At 45.4% G+C, this 12,273-nt stretch overlaps 1 protein-coding gene across 8 annotated transcripts in view; it reads left to right on the top strand.

Moving 5' to 3' along the window:
* The window catches only part of LOC135485553 (alpha-actinin-like), a 44,359-nt gene that overhangs the window by 13,372 nt on the left and 18,714 nt on the right, over window positions 1-12,273 (top strand). For 4 of the 8 annotated variants that reach the window (XM_064767679.1, XM_064767677.1, XM_064767683.1 and 1 more), the window contains exons 3-5: window positions 1,680-1,766; window positions 2,400-2,487; window positions 12,071-12,149. In XM_064767679.1, the coding sequence (XP_064623749.1) occupies window positions 1,680-1,766; window positions 2,400-2,487; window positions 12,071-12,149 (254 nt within the window). Of the gene's footprint in view, window positions 1-1,679; window positions 1,767-2,399; window positions 2,488-10,637; window positions 10,717-12,070; window positions 12,150-12,273 lie in introns of all 8 variants that reach the window. The other 4 variants (XM_064767680.1, XM_064767676.1, XM_064767681.1 and 1 more) reach the window with 1 other exon arrangement.

Here is a 12,273-nt window from a genome sequence, read left to right as displayed (position 1 = left end):
TTAAAAGTATAAATATTTGGCCTGCAATTACTATCGATTGCTTCCGTTGTCATTTATCAAATTTTTTCATGTCCTATCATCTTATCATCATCATCATCATCATCATCATCATCATCATCATCATCATCATAACCGGCATCGTAACCCTACTGGATCTTTTGCCGCAGCTGGAGTCCACTAGGCTGCTAAAGTTAAAATGTAACATAGTCTCTTATCAAACTCTATCTGCTAAAAATGTTAGAGACTGCAGAACCTAGTTAATTGTCAACACCATCGTGTGTACTCTCAGCACAGGAATTGTATACGTTATTGCAGCTAATAAATAAATGCTTGTCAAATTTTATCACATTTTATATCATTACTACCATAACTTGATCGACCGTATTGGCAATCAATTTCTGTTGGTAAGGTGTGTTGTAATCTCAGTGTAGGCTCATTTGCTTCTGCTATTTTTGTATTGATTCTCTATTTAGTTACTTTTGCAGACAACTTCCTGAAATTTATTAGATTTTAACCCATATAGGGCAAAATAGCCTGAGAAGTGCCTCAAACTCACAGCTTTGTGTGTCCAGATAAGATGAACAGAGGTTGGGACCTTCTCTGAACCTTCAGTGTAGTGAGGAGGAGTCCTGTGGTGTCTTCTCTAGGAATCATTTGGTACCAAGTCGTTAGTTTGTTGAGCTCATGACTCACAAAAATGCTGATTGACATGGTTGAAATGGTACCGTTAGAGAGTTTTTGGATGATAAGTTTCATCTGCAAGGTCAACAACAGTATTTGCATCAGTATCTCTTCAAATCAAGTAAGAGCTTCCATCTCTTGTTAGAAGAGGCCATCTGAGAGTGCTTGTCCTATCCCAAGTTACGTCCACAAGTGTCACTTGGGTCAGTTTGCTGTCACTTATGGTCTAGAAAGGATACGGGTGCTGATCCTAGAAATTAGAAATCATACTAGAGGATTGAAGTGCTGGCCCAAAGATTCTACTTGACCTTCTGCACCAAAATAAGAAGGCAATATACATGACTCTAAGTGACCTTGACTTCTCTTAATGACGACTCAAGTTATATATACTGCAGTTACTCCTTTCTTTGGGTTACTGGTGTCAAATAGTCGACATTACTCTGGAGATTTAGTCTATGTGAAAGGCTGAACATGTCTTTCCTACTGAAAATTTGTACTGCATCTCTGAATTGTACACATCTGAAGGTCTAGTGCATGATACACGGTATGGAGGTCAATCAATGTTATCGTCCATGTTTGCTATGTCAATTTACTCTCGTTTCATCTTCTTGTGTGTTTAGCAGTTGTTCAGAAGTTGTACTCATGTCCTTGCACTTGTGCGATGAGTCACAATATTGTCAAGGAGTTATGGTTAGAAAGATACATGCAAATTTTCTTGGAATTGATGACTGTGAAAAGGCTCGCTTTGACAAATTTATTTTCTTTGCTGATTTGTACAAATATTCTGTGATTTGGTTGATGGTGATAGAATGCTTTTGGAATGATAACCCTCTTCAGTTCCATGCAAAGGCATGGTGGAAAACTATGCAGACTTTGACCAGTTGGAGAACTACATTGTATTAGCGACTGGTGGGAGTGTGGTCACACCCCTTAAATGGGAAATGAGCTTCTTTATTGATTTACTTACTAATCGGTTGTTCACTTTCTTCTCATTTCAGAAATTGTCGACGGAAATTTAAAAATGACATTAGGAATGATCTGGACCATTATTTTGAGATTCGCTATTCAAGATATTTCAGTAGAAGGTGAGTCAAGGATAAGTGTATAGAAATGCCAAAAGATTTTGTCAGTTGTCGCCTTCAGTACAATATATGTGCCCTACACCAAGCAACACTCTGAACCATCATGAAGGGTTGGATAGGTGACAATCTCTTAAGAATGTGATGCATTTGTCGGTGATCATGGAAAAATCTCACCAAAATCGTCATGTACTTTCACTTGTAAGTCTTGTTTACCTATGCAGCAACATAGATGGTTTTGAAAATACATAGTGGAACATGAAAACAGGATAACAACTTTCGCCTGCGGGCCCTTATTTGTATGACCCAGTTTCATAGTGAAAGATCCCACCCAAATTATATTCATGCGCATAGCATCCTTGGAGCTTTATTGTACTCTCAACAGTTTTTTACTACTGTGTACTGAAGTGACAATGTGCATGTGGTGTGATACTGGAAAAGAGAAATGCTATAATGCCGACAAAACCTCTGTAATAGGCAAACAGAGTCATAAATCCTGTCTTGTATGATGGTGGCTTTTACTTGGGAATTGCACCTCACCATTTCCATGACTGAGGGAAAGGGGAGTCTTCTGCAGATAAGTTTATCCCGTCGGCCTCCCCCAGTAGTCTCTAATGTCGTGTTCTATTCTGTTTCCAGAACTAACGGCAAAAGAAGGTTTACTCTTGTGGTGCCAGAGGAAGACCGCCCCGTACAAAAATGTCAACGTCCAGAACTTCCACCTCAGGTATTGTATTGGGCCAGAAAATGTAGAAACTAAAATAAATAGCAAGTCCATGCAGTTGAAGGCATTGGGTAGCCTTTCTTATTTAATTGCCTGATGGATTCCAAATTGCTTTCATCAGCTAGTGAAGAGAGGTATATCTCTTTGTCGTTCTTCCTCGCTCAAGTAGGCTTGCGGCTTGCGGTGTACTTGAAAATGTTGGGGAGATATGAACTTGTACCTTGTGTGTACAATGCTGGAAGAGTTCTCACATTTCCCTGTTGCCTGTTGAAGCAAGAGCAGTAATATTCTTATGCTTTGTCCCAAAATCTGTGCTTCCACATCTTGAGAAGCCTGCTGCTCTTGATGTGTAACAGACTGAAACTTGACCAGAAAATGGTAGGATAGGTGAGGGAATTCAATGAGTTAACCTGCCTGAAGAAATTTCACACCTGCCGAAGGATGCCTGTGTGATATCATTTGACTAAAATTATCCTGATATTTTAAACTTGAATTCTTAGACAATGTCAACTTATCATGAAGCCTTGCGAAAACAGTCTGATGATAAAATGTGCAATGAAATCTGCATAAAAATGTGATAAGTATTCATGCATACACTATTAAAACATCAGGGGTATTGGCAAGTTATTACAAGTCCTGTGATAAACTTGACAGCTGGACATGATATAGAGGAAAGGAACTGAGCTGGTCCATACTGTCAATTATTGCTAATATTGAAACAGCTGCTGTTAGATTTGCCATGATGGTCGAGTTGTGCTTTTACCAACACCGGCCAGTGGGACAGACTACTTTACCAAACAATCATCACGATAATTAGCAACCAGTGAGTTCAATTCCGAAACCCCAGTTGTCAATCAGTCTTAATTTTAGCAAGGCTATGACACGGGCTGGTTGCTGAAAACAATGTTAACCTTAGATTGAACTTGTCAAATGTATGGTGATTGAATGTTTAACTTTATTGCCAATCTTGGCATGTCTAAAGTGTGTATGTATGATACCAATTTACCTCTTAAAAACTGTTTAGTATTAACAACGAAATTCACCCAAGTAAAAAGTTCATGAGTTGTCTAATAAATGGTTCAAAGCACAAGTATTCTATTGCAATTTGTTTAGTAAGACATTGTTTCCAAACTTATATGCTTAGTCACTTTGTATCAAGATTGGAATAATTCATTAACACCAAAAATAGTATTGATGGTTTAGATGCGTGAATTGTCTTTGCCCCAATGTGATTTATGCCCAATGTATATTCAGGCTGCTCCACATTGCCCTAATGATGTCTATTGAGGCCAGACCATCCTATCAAATCTCACGATTACCAAACAATTAAATCATCTCGTCTAATAATGAAATCATTATTAATTGAGAAGATAATTAGTGTGGACAAATAGCCTGTCTATATCTGTTAGTTCTCGGTGATTGCTGGCATCAGTGCTGGTATCAGTGCTTGACAGCCGCCTACATTACCACCAGCATTTTGTGTCATTCAAACTTACCTATGGAACACTTTTGCATGTTACTCCATTTGGGCTCAAACACAAGAGTATCCCTTTAATTTTTTTAAAGGGAGAACTGAGTTAACAGCTCGGCCGCCAGGCGGCGCCCTGACCGATCCCGCGAGATCGCGCCGATCTCATGCCGCCATATTCAGTCTTTACTCTTGTGCTTCTACGAAGCACATCGTTTTTTCAAAGCTGCCGTGAATTCGATTTAAAACCAAATTCAACCAGCCAAGTCTAGACGATTTTTGGGTTCATTCACCTACGGAGTAGACCGCCAAACTAATCTTGGCATTAGTATTGTCCAGTCTATTTAATTATAGACATTTTCTTAGCTAGCTTAGTCGACCCGGCTCCATTATTTTGATCTTGGTAGGGTAGATTTAAGTAGGCTATTCTCCGCTCTATTGTAATAAACAAGACTCAGATCCATTGCAATAGTGTTTAATTCAAGTAGGCATGTTTTCCTTTCCATTAATTATTGCGTCCTTTCTGGCCTACTTGGGGTTCCCAGTGTTTTTATTGTCATTGGTACCATTTTTTATATGGCGTACCCCTCCGACGGCATCCTTTGTCTTACCACAAAGGAATGCGTCTGGTGGCGGGAAACGGGCCGCGAAGACGCCAAAACCCTCTTCCGGTTCCGTTTCCGGGCATATAACCCGGAGGTCTAGCAAACCTCCCGCCACCACCCCTTCCGTCAGCCGAGTTCCGGTTCCGGCCGCGGCTGCGAAGGATGCGGGATCTGACATTATTAATGTATGTGGTCCCAAGGGAGACTTACACCCAATAAGTCTCCAAGGGTTTAATATACCCCGGACCTCAGGGAACCTTCCGGTTCCCCTGTCGTCCGCTCCCCCGAGTACAAGCCCTTTGTACCCGCGGGAGCACCCTGCTTCCGGTCCGCCGATTGCAGTTCCGGTTACTGACGCGGGTTCCCGTTTTTCAGTAACCGAAGACTCTACTGGGGGTTTTTCTCAGTCTTTACTGCGAAATAACCCCAGTCCTCACGGACACAGTAGAGTAGGGCCGGACCTTATAACGCCACCTCCGAAACGCCATGCGTCTTCGGTAACAGCGTTTCCGCCCTCCGTACCTCCTTCTAAAAGGGCTTCCGGTAGCTCCATACCGGCGAAGGAGTTACGGGCATTTCCGGTTTCGGACTTCGTCCTACCGGAAATGCAGGCACCTTCCTACGTTGGCCAACCTCTTGGGTGGAACCAACCGGAAGTGCCACCCCCTCCTCGTAGCAGAGGCGTCGTTCCCATGGAACGAGCTACGCAGAGAGGACATCTGAACTCTGGTTCAGAATATGGGCAACTTCCGCTTCCGGAAGACCCATTCGCCCGCACATACGGCTTCCAGGGTTCGCTTATGCGCTCACCCTCGCCTCAACCGCCCGTCGTTGAGAGAAGCCGCACGTCGGGTCCGGAACCCGAGTCAGGACAGCAACTGTCCCAGCTCATCCAGATGGTAGCAGGTCTTTCTGATAGACTCAGCCATCTGGAGCAGGGTTCCGGTTCCTCTGGTGCGCCTGGTCCCATCGGATACCCACCATCCGACTCCTCTATTTTAGAGGAATTTTCTGAGAACGAGAGTTCTCAGCCAGGCTACCGCTCCCCCAATCAGGAGGAGCTGTCACCAGAGGAGGCCAGTATCCTGTCGGATATGAGGACACTCAGATCCTTGATCAGAGCGTACCTCCCGCAGGATCTGTGCCCTACCCCGCCGGAACTGCCAGCCTTGTCAACACCGACCTTTTCACTCTGGGGACAGGAAGTGGATCCCAATCCACAGGTTGCTCAAGGCTCCACTCGGGCACTTGAATTCCTTCCTCCCTCCCCGTCGGTGTTAGCAGTCTCTGAACTTTTGGAGCGTACAATCAGAGACTCACCAGGCGCCCACCAACGTACTTCCATCCCTGTCCTTCCGGCAGTCGGACCGGAAGCTTGGTGTAAACCGGGGAAGTTGTTCACGGCACAACTTCCTCCCGTTAGGCAGTACCGCGCTGACTATTATCGAGTCAGCTCGGCCGGCTGTCCAGCTGCAGCATCGACTTCCATATTAAAGGACGATGTACAGCTGGACCAACTCGTGCCTAGGGTGACCTCCTCCTCGGCTTACCGAGACCTTAGAGCACAAGAGGGTCTGGCCAAAAACACGTTAGCGGTGCTCTCCTACGCAGAGCACACTAACCTGGCCCTAGCCAGATCCCTAAAAGATAATGAGTCACTATCTGATGACACAAAATCGCTTGTGACATCCTTGTCACATTCGATTAGGCACGCTATTGCGCTGTCCGCCAAGACCGCAGCAAATAGCGTCCTACTCCGTAGAGACGCCGCACTGGGCTCTCTCAATGTCATCAGATCCCTCCAGCTGGAAGGGGCCTTAAGAACCGCTCCTATGGACGGTTCTTTCCTGTTCGCAGATTCTGTACAAGAGGCGGCTCAAGCACAGAAAGATTGGGACAAATTATATGCCCCCACTGCGACACAGAGGGCCAAGACCTCTCTACCTAACGCTAGAAAGATAGAGAGGCCCCAGCAGGCATCGGGTTCAATCCCGTACGCCAGGCAGGTCCTGCCTAGGCCTACCCCGCCTAGTCAGCCTGCTCCTGCTGGATCCTTCCGACGGGAAGCGGAGGGTCGCCGGACTGGAAAGAGGAAAAATACTTCCTCTAACCAGGGTGGATCCGGTCCGACTAAGCACTCCTTTCGCCCAAGGGGTGCTGGCCGGAAGAGGTGACTCCCCCCTCCTTTCTCCTCCCGGACGCAAAAAGGAGCCGACTCCGGTAGTCGGGGGCCGTCTGCAAAAATTTGCAGACATTTGGGACGATTGGTGCCCAAAGGGGTCCCCAGTCCCAAACATGTTGAGGTACGGAGTGAAACTAGATTTCAACCGTACCCCCCCGACTACCATATATCCAACCCCAGTTCAGCCACCGAAGGACCCAGTCAAGGCCTCTGCCCTCCAAGCAGAGGTCGCGACATTACTGGAGAAGCAAGCTATCCAGGTCCTTCAAGATCCATGCTCCCCCGGCTTTTACAGCCACGTTTTCTTGGTTCCCAAGAAAGCAGGGACATGGAGGCTGATCATAGACCTTTCCAGGTTAAACACCTTCTTGAATGTTCCTCATTTCAAGATGGAAACCACCAGGTCTATAGCAACGGCGATACAGCCCAACGATTGGGCGGTATCGATGGATTTAATGGATGCGTACTTACATGTACCGATCCATCCAGACTATCAACACTTCCTTCGATTCCATTACGAAGGAAAGACGTATCAATTCAGGGCCCTGCCGTTCGGTCTGGCATCGGCACCCCTAATTTTTACGATGATAGTCACAGCCTTCGTCGCTCCCTTTCACGTGATGGGGTTCAAGCTCCATCACTACCTAGACGATTGGCTACTCCGTTGCAAATCGCGGGAACTACTACTGCAACAACTTCAGGTTCTAAAGCAAAAAGTAGTTTCCGCAGGTTGGATTATCAACGAAACAAAGTCAGAATTCATACCATCCCAAGACTTCGTTTACGTTGGAGTTCGGTTCCTTACGGCCATTGGGAAAATGCTGCCCCCCCTAGACAGGATAAAGAAAATTCTTCATCTCGTCGCAGAATTCAGAGGAAGGACTCAAGCTCCCGCAAGGCGATGCTTGAGCCTTTTGGGACTTCTGAATTCGGCAGCAGACCAAATCCCCCTTGGCCGTCTATATATGCGTCCCATCCAGATGTTTCTAATGTCTCTATGGAAACCCCACAGGGACCCATTAGACAAGTTGGTATTGATACCTCAATACCTACTCAAGAACGTCTGGAACTTCTGGGAGTCGGAGACTCGTCTCCAAAGCGGTGTAGATCTTGCTCCACCGCCCCCAGAAGTGTCCCTGTTCACAGATGCTTCCCTACTAGGGTGGGGAGCACATCTGAACAACGGGGACATGTCCATAAGAGGTCTATGGACAAGGGAGGAGACCATTCTTCCAATAAATATATTGGAAATGAAGGCTGTCCTTCTTGCCGTGAGGGCTCTTTCCCTTCGCCTGAAGAATCGGAGAGTAACCCTGTTCTCCGACAATTCTACAGTAGTAGCATATGTCAGGAGACAGGGAGGCACAAAGTCCGGCATTCTTTGCCAGCTAACTTGGGAGCTTTACCATCTTTGTGCCGACCTTGGAGTATCGATATGTGCCAGACACATACCGGGCAATCGCAACATCCTTGCCGACGCCCTGTCCCGTCAGAACAAGCTAGTTCAGACAGAGTGGACACTCCATCAGGAGATTGTAGACGACCTTTGTCGCCTTTGGCAATCTCCGAAGGTAGATCTGTTCGCCACCAGGCTGAACAATCGCCTTCCCATCTATTACTCTCCACTTCCGGACGAAGAGGCCCTGGAAGTCGACAGCCTTACAGCCTCTTGGGTCGGGCTGAACGCATATGCGTTTCCACCCCTCCCTCTCATCCAACCAGTCCTGAACAAGATCTTGACCAGCCATCCGGTGAGAATAACTCTCATCGCACCTTGCTGGCCAAATCAGGCCTGGTTCCCAGCCTTGCTGGAGCTCCTGATAGATCACCCCAGGAGTCTTCCTACTTGGAAGCACCTCCTGTGGCACCCCCTGGGGAGATGCTACCACCAGAACCCTGGATTTTTCAAGTTTCACGCCTGGAACTTATCCAGTTGCATCTCCACCAGAGAGGCTTTTCGGACATCGCTGTCAAGCGCATGTCCGCACCTCAAAGGGGGTCTACCCTTGATGTGTATCAAGGAAAGTGGTCTACCTTCACTTCCTGGTGCAGGGAGAACGGAGTTAATCCGATCTCTCCCTCTATATACAGATTAGTTGATTTCCTTATTGAATTATTCACGGAAAGACAACTATCTGTCACGGCTATAAAAGGGTACAAGTCCGCCATCGCTTCTACCCTCCGTGTTTTAAGCACCTGGGATCTTCGTTGGGAGGACCAAATAACCCCTCTTTTCAGAGGAATGTTATTAGAGCGTCCTAGACCGGTTCACAACACCCCTAAATGGGACCTTTCTGTTGTCCTTAAGGTGCTCATGAGGCATCCTTTGGAACCCATGTCTATTTCATCCATGAAATATCTGACACTCAAAACGGTCTTTCTAGTAGCCTTGGCTACCGCCCAACGGAGATCAGAGCTCCATGCACTTTCTTTTAAGAAGCTGGCTTTTAGAGAGGGAGGGGAGGTTATCCTGGCTTTTATACCAGGATTTCTGGCGAAGAACCAGGGACCGGCCGCCTCTCGGCCCCCGGTTACTATTCCCTCTCTGTCAGGAACGATCTCTCATGATCTTCCTGACAGAACTTTATGTCCCGTCAGGGCCCTAAAGTTCTACATAAATAGGACAAAACCTCCCGGTATCCGCCAGGGGAGAGAGCGTTTGTTTTTGTCCTATAAGGAGGGAAATAAACGAGAGATAGCGGCCGCCACTATTTCAAGGTGGATTGTGGAGACTATTCGTCTTTCCTACAACACCTTGACGACTTCCTCTGATCTTCGTGCGCTAGCTAACATCTCAGCGCACGAAGTTAGAGCACTAGCCACCTCCTGGGCTAACTACCGAGGAGTTGCTCTTCAAGAAGTCGTTTCCGCTGCATGTTGGAGTAATCACTCCACATTCTCTCGTTTCTACCTACGAGACGTTTCTTCCCTCGTAGATGGCATGCACACAATCGGCCCGATTGTGTCTGCGGGGCATGTTGTTTGATCCTGGCTAGATCAAAAAAGGGGGGGAAGCCCGATTGAAGAGTCAAACGCGCATCTTGCGCCATTTTTGATATGCCCTATCTTCAACATCCAGGCAACCCCTAGTAGACTAGAAAGGACGCAATTTCTTATTGTTGTTTAGCAATAACTCATTCTACACCCTTCAACATGCCTTACTTGCTCTAAGCTCTGTTGCCGGAAAGAAGATGGTTTTATTACGCAATTCTAGCGCTTTCCGGAGAATGGGTCTATTACTCTCTATAATATGATTGTAATACCGAGATCAAAATACCGGTCCTCCGGTTCTCCCCATTTCTTTCCCCTGGCGGTCCTCCTTAGCTAATATGCCGGTGGTGCCTCCTGGATGGAACAACAGCTCAGCCTTAGGTAAGTCCTCGTTTCCCACCTCCAATAGGTTGCTGGGATTCGATGCAAAAGTGTTCCATAGGTAAGTTTGAATGACACAAAATGCCCATTTCCTTACAAGAAATGGCCATTTTGTTAGTTCATACTTACCTATGGAACACGGCCCTCCCGCCGTCCCCACAAACGGGACATACTCTTTATTAACGCTCAAGAGTAAAGACTAAATATGGCGGCATGAGATCGGCGCGATCTCGCGGGATCGGTCAGGGCGCCGCCTGGCGGCCGAGCTGTTAACTCAGTTCTCCCTTTAAAAAAATTAAAGGGATACTCTTGTGTTTGAGCCCAAATGGAGTAACATGCAAAAGTGTTCCATAGGTAAGTATGAACTAACAAAATGGCCATTTCTTGTAAGGAAATGGGCATTTTGTAATCAACGTCCTCCGTGTGGCAATTTGCAATAACGTATCTAAAAAAGTATTTTTGTGGTTGTTAAATCAGGTCTGCCCTATTGTCATTATTAATTTGTCCGGCTTTGCTTTTCTTTCAGTTTTAAAGATGGTTTAGCGTTCTGTGCCCTTATCCACAGACATCGGCCAGAACTTATCGACTACAATAAACTATCTAGGGTAACCACACATAGATGGCGTGACATGTTTTATCCACCCTGCTCACTTTCAACGATTCAATTCGTATCATTATCATCTGTCCCGTCATCTTGTGGCAAAACACAGAACTCTCAAGGAAATATCGTCAGCAGAGTTTCAATGAATACTGTGATGGAGTTGTCTTTCCACCTCTAGAATTGATGATATTTCATCCGACCTATACTGCTGGCCTAGCACTGATGTTCTAGCTGAATATAAGACAACCTGCTTACGGAGTGTTGCACTTGTGTGTGTAGTTAAGCAGTTAATTATCTCATTGATAGATTATTGGCCAAATTGTAGAGATACCACATCAACATGTGTACACTGTACTACACTACGATACAATGTATAAATAAGCCAACGAAATTAGCCTTTCCTCCACTTGCTTGATCATGAGGAATGCCATTGCCATTCTGCAGATTATGTCATAGTTCACAGTTTTGCCACTAGAGGACAGGAGTGTAATGTTGTAGCCATGTGTAGTGAGAGCTAGTGCACTGCAGTCGGTATTCTCCAAGTATTGAAGTTCAGTTGTCGCATGCTGTCATCTAAAAGTCTGGAATAGTTTGACTCTTTTGTACATACAACAGTATGAAATGCAAATACCACATTGGATAAGTTGATAACTACTGGTTTCCCCCTATGGTTCTGGTTTCCTGCCACAATGCATTAGAAAACGGCTGTAGTTAAACGAGCTCACTATGTCTTAGGTCATACCAAGCTCCTAACTTTACATCAAAAGGGAAAAGTCGCAGTGGGAAAAAACAGAGTAGAAACACACAGATTTACTCCCTAGCAAATTATAGAAACACTCAAATTTATTCCCTAGCAAACTATTCCAGAAGAAAATCTTTGAATGAGCCATTTTTTCACCCGTTTTGAATTGTCACCGTTTTGAATTTTGTATGTTTGCCATGTTGTCACATTTATGCATCCATGTCCTTGTCGTCTTCTTATCCTTGAGAACTACGCAATATTTAGAGAATACCAGATTTCACTAGAAATGTTTCAGTGGGGAATGCGAGTACCGGTATGTGGAATTGGGGCTTGGAGTTCTTTTTCCAGAATGAGACCCCAAAGTGAGATGTCAAATCTCTATTCTCAAAACGATACTTGACCACACACTTGGGTACCACCCCTGAAACGTTTCATCTCTTTGCTTCATACCATCTATCTTCCTCAGCCTGGTGAAGCCTCCTCCCTCAGGAGTTGTGCTGTCACCCCGAACAGCTTCCCTCAACCTCTGCCGCATGCCACCAAGTCATTCTTCCTTTTCAATGGTTCACCCATGATATGATATCCTTATTCCCTCACGCAATCGATATCTTTCCAGTTTTAAGGACGGCTTGGCATTCTGTGCCCTTATTCATAGACACAGGCCTGATCTTATTGATTATAACAAACTGTCTAAGGTGAGTTCAGGTCGTAAATATGTTCAAGTCAATACAAAGTTATCAAAATCTAAATAAATAATGAAATATTTGAAACAAACAACTTAACTACCGGTAAATCTTCGCTCTTGCGATACTAAAATAT

The sequence above is a fragment of the Lineus longissimus genome, chromosome 3, assembly GCF_910592395.1.
Source record: "Lineus longissimus chromosome 3, tnLinLong1.2, whole genome shotgun sequence".
Taxonomy (NCBI): domain Eukaryota; kingdom Metazoa; phylum Nemertea; class Pilidiophora; order Heteronemertea; family Lineidae; genus Lineus; species Lineus longissimus.
This window is presented reverse-complemented; position numbering and strand designations above follow the sequence as displayed.